Consider the following 17,762-nt stretch of genomic DNA (forward strand, 5'->3'; position numbering starts at 1 on the left):
AAATTACCCCGAAAGGGGCACACGCGCATATACACACACTTAGTTGAAAGGGGAGGCGGAGGGAAATATAGAGGAAAGGAAGACACAGAAATGGAAGGCAGAATTAAATGAATGCTGATGGACAAAAAGTCATAAACGCAAGAAGGGCAAGTGTTAAGCGATGAAAGGGAGAACAAGTCTTTTATCCCACTTAATTGGTCACCTGAAGAGAGGTCTTCCCGCCCCACCTGAGAAGACACTTCTAAAAAGCACAACTAAAAAGGTGGAGTGAAAATCCAGAATGTTGAAGGGAACGATAAAGCCAGCAATTTGCTGCCCGGGCCGCACTCCTGGCTCCGCAAGAGGCAGTGCTGCGCGTCCTCGCCCAGGAGCTCGTCATCGCCGGCCGAGACGGCGCCAGGGTCGGTGCGCGCTGGGCAACCATCCCTGTAGCTTCCCGGGGAGACACGCTCGTCCGGTCCCCAGGGGCCGGCGAGGCCGCCCACCGCGCGGCGCCGCCCCGAGGTCCCGGGAAGTGTACCTGCGGTTCTCCGGACCCCCAGTCAAGCCGCGCGCCCGCCCCCTGAGGCCCCAGACCCGCGGAGAGCGCGTGGGGTGGCCGCTACTGGGTCCCACCCACCCGGGCTCCCTGAGCGGTCCACACAGCCCGCGCCCTGCCGCCTTCCCGGAACCGCCCACGCCGCGGAGAAGGCGGGGCCGCAGACACCCGGCGGCGCGCCCAGCGCCCCGCTATCTGCAATAATTGCAGCCTCCGCCGCTGCCTGGGGCGATGCGCCACCCGGAAACCGGCTCCGCCGGGCTCCACCGCAGGCCTTTGAGCCCCTTTTTGCATCCATGAGGCTGAGCCGGCTGCCTGAGCCAGAGAGCGTTAGGTGAGTAGCCCCCGGAGAGCACTGAGCGTAAATTAAACCGGCGGCCGTGGCGGCAATCCTCTAGTGCCGGGCCAGAGGCTGGGAGCTAGCGCCCAGCGCCTTCTGGTTGTACGCAGAGTGGTGGGTGGGTGTGGGTGTGTGTGTATCTCCCGTCGTTAGTTGTTATTGGAGTAGGTTTTTCTTGTTCGTTTTGTTTTAGTTCTCAAATCCACCATACGTTGCTGCTACTGTGGCCTGGGTTAGCACCCCTCATGTGCAAAGACTCATCAATTCCTCCTGATTGGGGAATATAAATAAGCCCCTGCTCAAAGCGCTCGCTGTGTCTGTGGCTTTATTTTACTTACCAGGCATCAGCTTGTTATGTCAGCCTTGTTATCTCACCCTGGATTCTGGTGTTTTTTGTTGCCCAAAAGATCAATAGCAGGAAGACACCACTAACTTTCTTCCATCAAGAAATCCAAGATGGGCTTCCTTGGTGGCGCAGTGGTTGAGAATCTGCCTGCCAATGCAGGGGACACGGGTTCGAGCCCTGGTCTGGGAAGATCCACGTGCCACGGAGCAACTAGGCCCATGAGCCACAGCTACTGAGCCTGTGCGTCTAGAGCCTGTGCTCCTCAACTAGAGAGGCTGCGATAGTGAGAGGCCCGCGCACCGTGATGAAGAGTTGGCCCCTGCTTGCCACAACTAGAGAAAGCCCTCGCACAGAAACGAAGACCCAACACAGCCAAAAAATTAATTAATTAATTAAAAAAAAAAAAAAGAAATCCAGGACACCAGTGGCTAGAGACAGCAGGTGCTTTACTTTGCCAGATCTACCTCTGTTTTCTCTGAAAGGCTAAAACCCCCTTTCCCCATTCGTCTATAATGGGCCCTCCACCTAATATTATTGCTGCTATACAGTATCTCATGAAATTCTAGTTTACTCTTTCTCTCTAAGTCAAGAGTGAAACATATCAATTCGGCAAATACCTGTGCATCTTCTGTGGGCCAAGCAGGCCTGGGGACAGGAGATACAAATAAGAATGGAATACAATTCCATTCTTAGGATTCCAGCTCCACATTCCAGGAGCTCAAAATCCAATGGATCAGAATATACCTAACGATTAATTAGGTAGTGTGATTTACCCTATACTAATGATGTGAGCAAAATGACCGGTTCACATATTTTCTAGCATATTAAGGTCTTTAGAATTACAGTCCTATTGACTAGATTTTTGCCTTTTTAGGGTTTCCATAGAAGGCATGATAGAATAAGTAGGGAAAATCAGTGATGTAGGTCTGAATCCTGGGGCCTACACACAAAGTTGCCCCAGGAGGGCAACTCACCCTCATTCCTACCTGTGGCTAGTGTGCCTTCTTGTACAGGAGAAACAGGAACGCTAAAAACATTTCCCAGACTCCCTTCCAGTTAGAGTTCTGGGTGTAAATTAGAGTTCTGGATGACTTGCCTGAGATTTCAAAGGCAGAGATAAGGCAGAAGACTCCCTGCTCCTCCCTGATGTTTTTGGCTGTTTTCTGTTAGCACGGAAGGTGCACGAGGTGCCAGTGTCCAGGCTCTAGAACTGTGGGTGTTGGGAGGGACTTACAGCAACCAGACTCAGCATGCCATATTGAATCACCAGCCCTCTGGCTGTCAAGAGGCAGCTGAGGGAGATAGTGAACATACTCTGAGTTCCCTGTCCAGACAGCTTCCAGATCCCAGCTTCTCAGGGTCACAGGTACAGTATGTTCTTGAACTCCTTGGTTCCTGTAGGCCTCCTGATTGTGGCAAAAATAGTATATTCCCTGGTGGCTCATCTAGTAGTGTTCTGGAAGTCATTCCTAGAGGCCCAGCCAAGACCCTGCACTTGTAGCCCTTTCAACAATCTCTAGCCTTTCAACAATTCACTTAATTCTCTGTATGAAATCTCTTTCTGCTTAAAATATTTGGCATGGTGTCTGTTTTCTGCTTTGACTCTGCGTAATATGTTTGCTGTATAGCCTCTAAAAGTCACCTAAAGCTAATCTCTTCAGTTTCTTTAGATGGGAAATGAAACCATGAGATTAGATCCAGGGCCTGGCAGTGAGTTGAATGCCTTCACTTGGGCTCTGCCCTCTCTAGTTGCTACAGACTCCTACATTTGAGTTGGCCCCTGAAGGTATTTGAGTTTGTTACCCATACACTAGATTACCCCTGAAGTCTCTTGCTCTACAAGTGTAATGTGAAACATTTCTTCATTTAAAGCATTCTCAGAGTATATCACAAGAGATCGTTGACTATCTGGTTCATGACTAACTGTTCGTGAGTCCTGTTGGTAATTGGGAGGCCACTGACTCTCGGTTGGCACACAAACCCTAATGATAGAACAGATTTTTCCTCTTGGGAAAAGGAATTTACATCTTTTTCACACAAAGCCTAGGAAACTAGTATGTGGGGAGATGGAGCTCCCTGTATATGCACTTGTGTAGTGAGGGAGCATTCTTTGTAGTCTTGGGTCATACATGTTAAGGAAAGTGCAATGATGATAAGTTCGAAGGAGTTTTGAACAGCCTTATAAAGTTAGTAAGTATACCTTGCCAATACAGTAAAAGCTCTTTATGTGTTTTTTTTAGGAATCTATTTATGTTTCTGTGGTTCATAAGGAGGAATGAAAGGTTCGAGTTTACCAGTGTCCCTTATCTGTGCTCTTCAGTACAGTACATGTATGCTTCTTTCTCAAGGAAAATCTCATGAAAGGAAGATAAAGCACTGAGGGACTTTTTTTTGCGATACGCACTGTGGCCTCTCCCGTTGCGGAGCACAGGCTCCGGACGCGCAGGCTCAGCGGCTGTGGCTCACGGGCCCAGCCGCTCCGCGGCATGTGGGATCTTCCCGGACCGGGGCACGAACCCGTGTCCCCTGCATCGGCAGGCGGACTCTCAACCACTGCGCCATCAGGCAAGCCCGCACTGAGGGACTTTTGGGGGACTCCTTGATGTACTTAGTACTAGTTTAAGGTTTTCTGTGACGTAGGCATTATCACCATTTTGCGGTTGAAGAAAATTGTCCAGACTGGCTAAGTAACTTGCCCCAAATGGCCCAAGTAGGAGGCAGTGACACAAGAAGGAAACTCAGGGTTTTCATGTCCTTTTTCCTCTGACCGCTCCACATAGCTTTCATATGATGCTCATTATGAGCTCATTGACATGGATGTGCACAAAATTCCCTACCTGCACTTTCCTTTTTACCCCTTACCCTTTAATCATGTGGTTCCTCTGCCTGTAATGGTCTTTCTTTTCTTTTCGAGACTAAGTCATCTTTCAAGGCTTAATTCAAGTATCAGCCACGTAGGGCATTACCTCCTCTCCCCTGTTTAACGCTATGCCTGCACTTCTCACATTATAATTAAATTACCTTAAGGTGGCACTAGCTGCTGTAACAGATAATCTCCAAAACCTCAGTAACTTAACACAATAGAAGCTTATTTCTCATTCATATAAAGTCCAACCAGGTGTTCAGCTGGTGGCCTTCTCCTCAGTGATTCAGGAACGCTAACTCTTTTTATATTATGGCTTTGCCACCCCCTAAGACCTTGGAGTCCTTAGTTTCCAGGCAATGGACAGGAAAAGAGAGAGCATAATGTAAAACATGGGAGCTTTCTTACAGCGGTGGAAGTACAACACATCATTTATGCCGACATCCCTTTGCCAGACTCAGGGACTTGCCACACTGACCTGCAAGGGAGGCTGGGAAATGTCAACTATCTGTGTGTCTAGGCAGCAGAGGAAACTGGTTTGGTGAACACATAACAATCTCTGTCCCTTTCTTAAAGAGCAGAGACTGCATCTCAGTCATCTTTCTGTCTCTTGTGTTTACACACCATAGAAACCCAGTAAAAGGCTGATGAACTTCAATGATTGTGAAAAGATGGGGTTGCTTATCTCATGTGCCTTAAATTGAAACTTAACCACACTTCATTATGGTTACCTAGGGAATGATCTGTCATACTCTGACTAGGTTGCAACCTTTGACTATAGGAACTGTGTCAGACTGTTCACATTCAAATCCCTAACACAAGGGCTAGAACATGGTAAGAGCTTAATAGAGGTTTGTTGAATGAATGAGTCCTTAGAGAGAAAAAAGAGGAACAGAGTTAGTCTACATGGAGTTAAGAAATACTAACTGAGATGGTGACATTTGGGTTAGATCTTGAATGACTCGTAGAACTTTACCAAGTAGAGAAGTAAAACATGAAACCCCAGGCAGTGATGGTAGTTGTGTTTTGTTCTTGTTGTTTTGTTTCATGAGTAGAAAGTAACAAAACAATCATATGTTTATAAGCCCAACTTTTAAAAATTCAATATTCAAATATTACAACTAAACTTCAGGGATAGGGCAGAAAAAATATATATAACCTTACAAGCTATGCAATCTCTAAAGACTAAAAGAATGGTGCTAAAAACCTTGGCACTGATTTTTAGCTGCTGAAATGTTATTTTCTGGACATTTTTGAGAAATTTCGATACGAAGGCAGTGTTCTATCAATATTTGTTCATCCTCTGTGAAGGTTTTGCACCATGTCAAGAAGCTAGGGAGACATGTGTAAGCCAAAGGTTCCTCATCACTGCTCTTATCAGAGCTTCTCAGAGACGGCTCTGCATCAGAGTCACCTGTTGTATTGGTAGGATGCTTTTGGCTATAAGTAACAGGATATTCAGCCAAAATTGCCTTCAAAAATACAAGCTTCTTTCCTCATACGACGAAATATCTAAGGTAAATAGATCCAAGGTTTGTTCAGTAGCACATTGATATCAAGGTCCATGTTGCTTTCCGTTAGCTAATCTTGACGTTTTCTTCATGGATAAATGATGGCTGCTAGAATTCCAAGAAACACAATCCCCATCCACAGCTTCATCCTCCCCTGCAAATAGACACGCGCGCACGCGCGCGCACACACACACACACACACACACACACACACACACAGACAAAAAGAGAAGAGGGTTCTCCTCTTGCCTCTCTGTCTTTATATTAGAAAGGAAAATCTTACCCAGTGGTCCGCAATAGCCTTGCCCGCAAATTTCATTGGCAAGAAATGAATCATGCTCATCCTTAAACCGACAGCTGGCAAAGAGGAATGATGTTACAGAGATTGACTTAGACCAGTCATGATTTATTCCTAGGGCTGGTGAAGGGACCCGCTGGCATACCTGAGCAGTGGCTCTTAGGTAGGTAATAAGTCACATTGCCACACTTGGGGAGATTCAGTCTCTGGAGATTCTGATATTAGTAAGCCTAAAAGTAATATTTTAAACTTTCAATTAAACATATTTGCCTTTGGGTGGGGGGAGAGATTTTTTACAAAGAGAAGCAAGTATTGGGTCCCTTCTTACCTAGGGATCATTTCCTTTTATTCCTATCTCATTGAGTAGTGTTTTACTTCATGATGATTCAGTCAAATCACTATATTAATTAACCAAATAGAATAGTGGTTGTTTTCTTTTGATAACTTGATTGCATGCAGTTGGAACACTTAATCCTTTCCGATAAGGTAGTTCTCATTCAAGGAGACATTCTTAGTCATTTCAGTAATTAATTGTCAAGGAAATTTTAAGCCCTACTCTTCACTTAATCTGAATTCCTCACTGATGGAATAGGGCTTCTTTAGGGAAATGAGCATTAGATCAGAGTTGATTAGCAGAATCCAGAAATTGGAAAGTTTCAATATGTTCTACATAGAAATACCGTATGGTATGGAAACCCTACACTTTTAACATATAAATGGATGAACACCAAAGATAGGAGATTTTTATTATAATTGTTACAGAGTACTTAATGAACAATCATGGAGATGCTATTTCAAATGCATGAATACAGTGCACAGAGTACTCCAGCAATATATGTAAATTCTCAGTACAGTCACCCCATTAAATGTCAGCCTGTCCTACCAAAGACAGAAAATAACAAGAACAACCATTCTTTATCCATGTAATGATCTTTCAGCAGTAATTCAGTTGATAGCAGTAAGTGTATTTTACTTGCCTAAGAGCCTGTGGACATCTGCAAGTTGATAGTTCTTTCATTTCCTCTGGAATATTACAGAAAGCACTTTTAAACACTTAGATTAATAAGATAACCTGAAAAAGAGAAGGTTGATTTAACAAACCTCTTTCTATATATGAAAGCATATTTACGGAAGTTGTTTTCAAAGTGTGCTTCACTTGCCAGGAGGAACAGGGGTGAGTGGACAGGGTTTCTGCAGCTCCACCTTTATCTGTCCCATTTGTTGGATTTCAGGATAAGGTTTCATTTAACAGAAGATCTCTGGCTTAAAAAAATATTTGAAAATTGCTGTAAAAGCTTCTAGGCAGTTCCCCCATCTTCTTTGAAAACCACAAAAACAAAAAAATGACTTAAATTGTGGCAGGTGGAATTAAGTTACCTAAAATCAAATTACCAGAGTCTGTCTATGAAAAATATTATTACCAAGGAAAGCTGTGTCATTTTCTTTTCTCTAAAGCTCTAAGAATTGCGTAAATTCTTTTAAAATGTATTTTAAATTGCATTTAAAAATCTTTTTTTTAATTTACTTATTTTATTTATTTATTTTTGGCTGCGTTGGGTCTTCTTTGTTGCACACAGGCTTTCTGTAGTTGCGGTGAGTTATTCTTTGTTGCGGTGTGAGGGCTTCTCATTGCGGTGGCTTCTCTTGTTGCAGAGCACGGGCTCTAGGCACGCGGGCTTCAGTAGTTGTGGCGCATGGGCTTAGATGCTCCACGGCATGTGGGATCTTCCCGGACCAGGGCTCGAACCCGTGTCCCCTGCATTGGCAGATGGATTCTTTACCACTGTATCACCAGGGAAGCCCCTGAAAAATCTTCTTATTGTAAAAATACTAACAATAAAGAAACATAGAGAATAAAAATGAAATTCCAACAACTCCATTTCCCTCCTCAAAGGCAACTGATGTTAACAGACTTTTTCCTCTTTATTTACATATATATACATACCAGAACTGCTCATATTCTTGATCTGCAGTTTTCTCTCAAGTTTGGAGGAAAGACAAAGTTCCTTTGAAGTCCACAGCTCTATGATTTTGGTGGCATATGTGCCTAATACTGGAAAATAAAGCTCAAATTAAATCAAGATAGTTTCTAAGTATGTGTATCAGTCCTGTAGGAAATTCTGTATACTGGGAATGCTAAAGAGAGGCATGATTGGCCAATAGCCGTTGCATTTGTTTTTAGAAAATACTTGACCTACTAACTTATAAGCAAGTGGGCAGTCACAACAGTCATAACAGCCATGTCCCTGGGCTTATGTCAAGCCTCATTCTTCTATTGAAATCTGTACTTGAGTCAGAGAATTTTGATTAAACTCACATTATTTACTGAATTTATGAAGTCTATAAAATTTCACCATTTGAAAAAAATACATTTTTTTCTAATATGGTTTACAGGTTGTGTATCAGTCTGAATAAAGCAATATCTTGATTGAGAGGCAGGAAAAAAAACTTGAAAAAACTTGGTTCTGTGTATAGGCCCTTTTACTGTTTATTTAAAATGTACCTTGCCTTCCTAGTTCTCAGTATAATTTTCTGATATACAAAAATCTCTCAAACCATCTAAGTTTAACTGGATTTTTTTTAAATGAAAAGCTTCTTAATTCTTAGAATATTAAGTCATATTTAAGTGGCAAGTTGTCACCGAGCCAGTTAACTGGTAATTCAGAATACGTAAACAATATTTGTCAAGAGAATAGAATAAAAGTTCTTATTTCATTCATTTTGTTACCAATGTTGTGCAACTTAAATGGATTAGTAAGAATTTTTGTTTGTAATAAACTCTATAACATTGATAACAATGGAAAAAAGTAGAGCTGAACAAAAGATAGAAATTTTTAATATTTATATTTGCTTGTGGAATGTGTTTTCAAACTTATAATTAACTATGAGTATATACAAGTAGAATTTTAAACAAAATATAACAAAAATGTAAAATTATAATGCAGTGACTTGATAGAAAGGACATGAAGTCAAAGATATAGATTAAAGAACTACCTCATTTCACAAATTTTTATAGTTTTACTATGGGGCTTGGCGGATACTGGCTGTGTTCACTGAGAAAAGTTATTTAGCTTCTCTAAGTTTTAGTTTTCTTATTTAAATATGAAAGAGATTGGACAAGGTAATTTCTAAAGGCCTTTCCAACTTTTATTATTCCATTAAACTATGAGTGATTTTTAGCTGCTTAAAAGCCATCTAGTTTCTCCATATTTCCTCACTTTTTAACTTTTCCATCTCAGACACCTAGCATCTCACATCGATTCTTAACTCTGTTGAACCTTTACTGGACCCAAAGACTTTTAAAGACTTCCATGAACACAATAAGAAAATTAATTAGGGTCCATTAACTATAGTATATCATTTAACTAGCATTGTTGAAAAACAAAGCATTTCACTTAAATTAATTTTATTGGTAACTGACACCTATTTTACTGAATGCAACATTTTTGTTTAACATTCGCTTTAAAGAAAAGCTCTAAAAATTTGCCAATACAGAATGCTAGGTTTGAATATTTATGAACCATCCAGGCAACTTGAAAAGAATTAAAGTGATCTTGTTAAGGAGTATAGTTTTTGAGTTCACATTTTGATGCATATATAAATAAACAAATTCTAAAGAAAAAAAAAAAGAAAAGCTCTAAACGGTACTGTATATTTTAATGCCTTTTAAAACAAAATATTTCCACCTAATTTTTTTCTTTTCATTTTCTTACAGTTGTAGAATCACCTTTCTAAACATCTGTTATTATACAGGGGCTCCTTCAAGGCCAATTCAGGTATGAAAATTCTTACTAAGGATTTATTTGGTGGCAAGTGACAGAAACCCAACTCAGACTGGTAAGAAATTTATTGGCTCACCTAACTGAAAAGGAGCTGCTTTCAGCGGTACCAGCAATGCTTTTATTATTGCTTTTTATTATTTATTATTGCTTTTTATTATTATTTTTATTATTGATTATTAATTTAGAGCTTTCTCTTTCTGTCTTTCCATATTAAGACTCTGCTTTGTTCTGTGGTTAGTTACCTCATTCTTTAGAAGGCTTTTCTTGTATGTTACAATGATTGTCAACAGCAAGTCTGGGCTTAGCAACCCTGACAGAAAGAAAACTCTTTCTTAATGGTTCCAGTAAACACCCTAAACCTGACTCCCTTGGCCAGCTGTGGGTCACATGCTTATGCCTGAACTGGTCAAGGTGACCAGGGAAGGAGTTCCCTCTCTGGCCAAGCGTGTCTTCATCTCTGGAGCATTGGTGGAGCTTGGGGATTAGAGAGGGAAGGATAAAAGTCTCACATGAGCCATATGTATGGGGCATAGAGGAGGCATGGATTCCACAAAAGAAAATTAGTGTGCTATCACCAAAAACAAGGGGGAGAATCATGCTTGGCCGGCCAAAACTATAAATATCCCCTATGAAAAAGACATTTATTCCCACATTTTGTAGCATTAGATTGCAATCTTTTCCATCTCTTTCATTGTCAGCTGTCACTCACGCTGCTCTCAATTTGTCTCTATCACAATCTCTTCCTACATTTTAATGTATAACATCATAAGAGGATTTGGAAGTCAGATGAGCAAAATCATTAGAATTGTTTTCAAAATAAGAGTTAATGCGCTCTGAGAACTTGAGAGCCTCTTTATGAGCAAGGCGTATAAACTTTCTACTTTTTAATGGACTTCATGATATTTCTTACGTTCCTTAAAAAGCTCATTTTTCCATATTTTCTGATTTCTTTACCTTCTTCTGCCTTCTTAATGGGAGATATACTATTGTAAATTTGTAAATATTGTAAATTTCGAGACCCAGTGACTATGAACAATAAATGCCATGAACATGGTTGCTTTAAGTTACATTTTTGTGATTTTTCTAAATTTAAGTTGGGTTTTGAAATGAGACTGGTGGTTTAAGTATTCTTTTGGAAATGGAAACATAGCAGAGTACAAACAAACAGAACTGACCAGTTGTAAGTTGTTTTATTAAACAACTTATTAAAATACTGGTATTTTATTTTACCTTTTCTCTCTGCAATACCTCTCTGATCTCAAACAGTACTTTGGTATCCATGGTGGAGACTATGGGAGAATAGGGACATTTTTTTAAACACAAAACTATATGAATTCTCGAAAATAGCATATATTGTGCAACATGCCCAATTTTGATTTTTTATGTTAAAAAGGACTAGAATAACATTAATAAAATGAATTCTCAAATTCATTTTAGCCAGTAGTGTTACGTCCCCTAATCAAGAAGTTTGCCTTGAAAGAAAGAGGTTAAAATCATGATCAAAGAAAATGAATGGAATTATGTAGTAAATTCTTCAAGACTGGAGAGGCCTTATCCTGCTTTAAGAGGAAAAGCAAAAAGAATCTCAGAGATTTTTGATAATTAGGGAGGAGGAATATGAGTGGCTAATAACCAACACTAGTGAATGCCTAACATATCCATGGTTGGACCTACTCTTGTCTCCATTGTACAGATGGAGAATTACTTACAGCCTGAGAAATTTTGTATATGATGGAGCTGGACTTTAGACCCAGGTTTGTCCAAATCCAGAGCCAATAGACTTTGTCACCTACTATATTAGGGGGTCAGTCTCTACAGAGGGTGAAGGCCAAGTGCCATGGTTTGGGATACAATGTCCAAACTCTCCAGCCTTGTCTCTCATTATCCATAGCCTCCCACCACAGGCTCTAACAGAGTTTTCACTTGCACTGCACTGGCTTTCATGCCTCGATGGCTTTAAGACAAGGGTTCTCTGAACCCAGCATTTTCCAGTCAAAATGGCATTCTTTCTCATCAGTCTAAAGTTTGAAGTATTTAAATTTTAAAAACTACGTATACACAAACACAGACACATATGTAATGTATCATTCTATATACTTGTATTTATTTTATATAATATACAATAAAAATCAAACTGAAGGCTTTCTGAGATGCCACTCTGGCCAACATTGTATTCTGCAAGGAAGAAAAATGATGATGGTGGTGGTGGAAAGGATATCATTTTCATTGAAATTTTAAATGCAAGCATCTTGGCATTTTGTTAAACAGAAAATGATGCCTTGAGGCAGGGGTCCTAGCTAATTTATCCCTGTCTTTATGGTCTAGCATAGTGCCTGGCACATATTAGGCACTCAAATGTGTATTGATGGGCTTCCCTGGTGGCGCGGTGGTTGAGAGTCCGCCTGCCGATGCAGGGGACATGAGTTCTGCCCCGGTCTGGGAAGATCCCACATGCCGCGGAGCGGCTGGACCCGTGAGCCATGGCCACTGAGCCAGTGTGTCCGGAGCCTGTGCTCCGCAACGGGAGAGGCCACAATAGCGAGAGGCCTGTGTACCACAAAAAAAAAAAAAAGTGTGTATTGAATTAGAGTTTCCCTTCTCTCATATAATTTTCTCTTTGGTTCTGCCAGTGCTTATAGTTTGTACCTCTATCATAATACTCATCGTACTTGTTGCATTAAGAATAAGTTTGGTTACTAATAAAAAGAAAACTTGGTAATAGTGGTTTATACAATTACTCCAAAGCTTGGCAGTCCAAGACTGACGCAGCAACTCATGATGTCATCAAGGAACCAGCTCCTCCTCCTTTCTTGTCTACTGTCCTTGTATAGGGGTTTTTATTTTCATGGTTAAAAGATGACTTTTGGCCCTCCAGGAGGTATATCTACAATCTAGGAAGGAGAAAGAAACGTGAGAGGGCAAAGAGTAAACAGTATGATCCTTGAAAGGTCTTGCCTTATTGTTTGGGAATGAAAACCCTCCCCAGGGACTCCCACTTATATCTCATTACATAGAACTATGACACATGGCCACCTCTAGCTGCAGAAGTAGCTAGGAATTGGAATATTTGGCTTTTCAGCCCATATAGCATGGGAAGCCAAGGGAGAAGAGATTGAAGTGGGTGTTTATGAAGGCAACCTACAGGTCTGCCCCACAGGTTTTTTAGTTACTTCATACAAATTTATTTTTCTTGGTGTACTGTAAGTCTGTAGAGAACAAAGGATGTGCTTTGGTAATCTTTGAATTACCCACAGTGACTACCAAGAGTCTGTCACAGCACTTATCACAGTGTCTAAGACATTGTGGCTGCTCCATCATTGTTGTTGTATTTTATTTAATTTCAATTTTGAAATAAGAACTAGGCAGGAATTAGTGACTCTGGTTTCTCTGAATATGATGGAATCCGTAGATTTCTCTTTGGTGACTCATTTCCTCATATCAACATTGGAAAATTACCTGGAGCTTTCCTGCTTCAATTTGGCCCATTAGAGAGGACAATTTAACAGTAATATTGCTGGGATTATTTGCAATATAACTCAGAAAACAGGGTGGGAAGGAAATCATATAAAAATATGGTAAACAAGGGCTTTTTCAAGAAAGGTAAAAAGATAAGAATTAGGATTATATATTGTAATCAAAGAAAAGATTAGCAATTGAAAGTTAAGAACAGTCTAATTTAAAATATTTTAGCCACTAAGGGGAAAAATAAGTACAGTTCATTCATTTAAATCTCAAATTGCTGTTCTATATCTATACTCTTTCTCCTTCAAAACAGATCCTGTTCTTCCCTCTATCATATTCTTAATTATAAATCATGGAGAATCAAGATAAAACAATTAAGCATGAAGATTCAGAACCATCCACAGAGGTGAATCACACAGCCTCCAGGTGTCAAGTACAACAGGTATGATCAAATGTAGAACATCCCAACCATTTCCTTAAGGAGGGGACTACATTTCCAAATCTATGACAGAATTGTGTTCTCTTCATTCTCTATCACTCAATTAACAATTCTCCCCATTCTTAAATCCCCAAACTGGTGTAGTAGGTGTGACTGCCAGTTTTCCTAGATAGTCATTAGCAACTGGCCCTACGTGGAGAGCCTGTGAAGTGCTTTGTGTTCCCAGCCTAAGCCCTAGAATGATTCTGGTTTCTTCCGTCTTTATTGCTTAAATTAAAGTAAATGAATGAATGTGAATTTGGTTTCGCCACAGATGATTATCTCTTTCTGAATCACTCTGACATATTTACCAACTATGGTCTTGAATCATATTTTAAATAGGCTAATTTTTAAACCCAGTATTGAAAATCATAATGAGATTTTATGTGACTCAAGCATTTATAATTCTACAAATAGTGACTCAATGGTAAATACTCTTCACATAGTTTGTTCTTATTCTGAGCATTCTCCAATTAGCTAGTAATAAAGCTGTGCTTTTCCTCTGTAAAGTGTTAGCCTTGATTCTAGCAACAGAAATTTGATTTGTGATGTGATGGCTCAGTAACTATAAAAATGTACAGCAAATATATAGTTTTAAGGATTTTTTAATTGCTCTAAACACAGGAAGAAACAGTTATGAACCCCAGAGGTACAGATGGAAATGAACCAACAGAAGGAAGTAACCTACTGAATAGCAATGAAAAAATGCAAGAAACACCAGCTGAACCAAATCACTTGCAAAGACTAAGACAGATATTTGCTTGCCCTCCACGTGGTTTACTGGATAGAGTAATAACAAATGGTATGTAAATGATAAGGATGAATTCAGAACAAGAGGGTAAAAGATGAAGTTGTTATAATGAGAGATTCCAAAGTAATATGGTTTAAAGGACACAAAGACGTTTACTTCTCTCTCACATAAAAACTACAAGGTGAACAATTCATAACGGTATGTAGCTTTGCTCCATAGTCATTCAAGGTCCCAGGCTGACAGGGCTCCACCATTTTCAACACAGGGCTACCAAGAGCAGTGTTGTCACCACCATTCCCGCTAGCAGGAAGAGGGAGAGAGCAGAGGTCAAGGGCATTTTCCTTTTCTGTATCTGAGTAATTTCACAGGATTACGTTAGGCCTCCAGTGAGAAAAATGACTGAGCAATTACTTATAAACAGAAAAGCACCAAATAAATGTTGGTTGTTATTACTGTTAAGTCATGCCACTAATGTTTGAGCAAACACAGCTCAATTTATACTTCCAAACAAATTCATCATTTTGTAAGTAAAGATCCTGGTTTCTAATTCAACTTATTGCTGCTATTACTTAAAATTGGGGGGTTAAGGAGGGGGAATTTATCTCTGCACTACTTTGATGTGTTAGGGTTGGGATATATTTGTCTTTTAGGAATGGATTTGGTCTTTGGAGGCATCCCAACATTATTCTGATATCAATTTGATGAATAAATGGACGTTCAATTTCAGCAATGTTGTTTTTGTTCAGAAAGGAAGTTGTGTGCATGTATACTGCATGTATACTGGAGGATGTGTACTATAGTAAGAGAAAGGAGAATGGGGTTGAAACTTCTCTATAAAGGCAAATTTAAAGACAGTTTCAAAAATTGTGTTGAGAAATGACAGCATCATTACATATATGGCTTCCCCCAGGAAATATGTTGAAGAATGTAACATGTTTGATCTAGAAGTTATATTCACTGAAAAATCAGGCTCACTTCTTTATACATATACTTCATTTGTGAGCTCTGAAAAACATTTTTATCATTCGCCACTGGAACAGTGGAAGCCAAGTATGATACGTTATACTGTTCTTCGGGCTCTAGATATGTTTTTAATGAAATTAGGGAAGTTTCTAAACCAGCACGAGAAAAAAGTCTCAAACTTTACTTAAAACATGTAGAGAAAACCAGGTTCTGGAATATACACTAGTTGAGAAGGCAACAGATAGTTTAATACCTTTACTGTTCTTTTTATTTTTTTTAAACTTTCACCGTTCAAGTTATGACACACTTCTAGTTAAAACCTGTGCACTACAATGGATATGGATTGCATTAAGGAAAGGGGTATAAAAGAATGATGTGATTTGGAGACTAGTTTTATAAAATTCTATAATCATTGTCCTTAAAGCTGCCTGAGAAATGGGGACTCACGATACATAAACACCTCTCGCTTGTTTTCTTATACTTCCGTTTCTGAGGCTTACAAGACTGCTTTTTTCCCCTGTACTCCTTCCTGTGACCCTTCATCAGGCAAAGTATTCTTCTTAAGAAGTAAATCTTACATGTGAAAATATTATTTTTCAAAATTGTAGATAAGAAATAAATTATTAATTGAATTAAACATGATTTAGAGAAACCTTATACATGTACATTCATTATGTATTCAGAATTTCATTTTGAGTATGAGGAGGGAAAAGGGAAGTTAGAGGTTTTTTTTAAAAAGTAGTATAAACGTATGGGCACCAAGGGGGGAAAGTGGCAGGGGTGGGGTGGTGGTGGGATGAACCGGGAGATTGAGATTGACATATATACACTGATACGTATAAAATAGTTACCTGCTGTATAAAAAAAATAAGTACAATTTTTTAAAAAAGTAATGTTGAAGTGGAAAACCCTTAATTCTACCTTTCTGAATTAGTATGAAACTAGGTTTATGCTGTGATAAGATACAAGTTAGTAGCTGGCAATTCCTGATTTCCCATTATTTTTCAGCTCCTGTTACAAATTTCAGCCCCGATAGCCAATTGGGAAATACTGAAGGCCCCTTTGTTATTTTGTTGTAATAGCATTATAAGCCTAGAAAATCTGGAACAATTCTGTAAGGGTTTAGAAAATGGGACATTGGACGTGATCTCTAGCAATATGTAGAGGAGACTCAATGAATAATCCTTTCACTTATGCCAGTGAAAACATCTGAAAATAATTTAAGGCTTTTATCTGTCAAGAAAACAGGAAGTCATCGGACACCAAAAACAAAGTATAAGTAGGAGAGAGAAATAAACACTCAAGCTGGCCTTCTCTCCAGAGGCTTCTGCAAAATACCAATGAACTTGAGATTTATTCTGAGAACCATGAGAGTATAGGAGGCTTTGCTAGGGCCGCCCAGGTTGGGAGAAGTATCATAGGAGAAGTCATTCTCCCTCACCCACACAAAGGTGGAACCCAATGTGATGGTGGATTTGAGGTAAACCTGCCCTGCAGAGGGGCCCAGTAACTAAACCTGTCTGTCTAAACTGTGGTGCTGGCTGGAGGAGGGGAGAGTCTCCACTAAAAATGGGTAACTTCATTCTGATTTGTGCTCCAAATTCATAGAAAAATAACTCAAACTGAAAATATATCTAAAAGTGGTCCCAATTTGTAAGCATCTAAACACATGGTAGAAGCAAATTCAGATCCTATCTGGAAAAACTCAGACTCAAACCTAAGGCTCCAGCAATTCCCAGAGATACAGTTGCAAGGAAGAGCTCACTGTTGCAAGAAAACAAACAAAAAATCATAAATAAATGCACAAGGAAACATCTCAACATTTTCCATTATCAGAAAATAGAATATAAAATATTTTTGATATCTGTAAAGAACCTAAAGAGGAAGTAGCAAGTATGAGTATAAAACAACTCTTTATACAAATGAACAGATTTTAATAAGAACCAAACTGAAGTTCTAGAGATGAAAAATAAAGTACAGTAATTGAAATTTAAAACAGTGGATAGACAACAGAGTAAGTGGAAAGAAAGTTGGTAAACTAGCAAATAGATCTGAAGAGATTATGTACAATGCAATACACAAAGACAAAGATGGGAAATATGAAACTAGGGTTAGCAACACGGAGAGGAGAGTGTGACTATTTAATCATAGTTCCAGAAAAAAAAAGAATAGGAAAAATGGGGGAGATAAAATATTTGAAGAAATACAGAATTTATAAAAAGCATAAATCCTAAGCAAACCAAAAGGAAGCCATTCCTAAACATATACTGAATTTGCAGAAAGCCAAAGGAAAAGAAAGATCTTAAAACCAACCAAAGAAAAAGAATTCCCTAGAAGAGCTGAAATTAGACTTACAAAACAGTAACAAAAGACAGAAAACCAAGGAATAATATTTTCAAGGAACTGAAAGTAACGCTCAACTTAGAATTG

General features: G+C 39.5%; 1 protein-coding gene across 2 annotated transcripts in view; it reads left to right on the forward strand.

The window, feature by feature from the left end:
* The first annotated feature begins 620 nt into the window (after nt 1-620).
* Nucleotides 621-17,762, forward strand: part of SLC9B2 (solute carrier family 9 member B2) — a 48,107-nt gene continuing 30,965 nt past the window's right edge. For both annotated transcript variants that reach the window (XM_079920569.1, XM_079920570.1), the window contains exons 1-4: nt 621-872; nt 9,612-9,733; nt 13,454-13,582; nt 14,243-14,420. In XM_079920569.1, coding sequence (XP_079776695.1) covers nt 13,493-13,582; nt 14,243-14,420 — 268 coding nt within the window. In that variant the 5' untranslated portion in view covers nt 621-872; nt 9,612-9,733; nt 13,454-13,492. The remainder of the gene's footprint in view (nt 873-9,611; nt 9,734-13,453; nt 13,583-14,242; nt 14,421-17,762) is intronic.

The sequence above is a fragment of the Stenella coeruleoalba genome, assembly GCF_951394435.1.
Source record: "Stenella coeruleoalba genome assembly, chromosome: 4".
Lineage (NCBI taxonomy): Eukaryota > Metazoa > Chordata > Mammalia > Artiodactyla > Delphinidae > Stenella > Stenella coeruleoalba.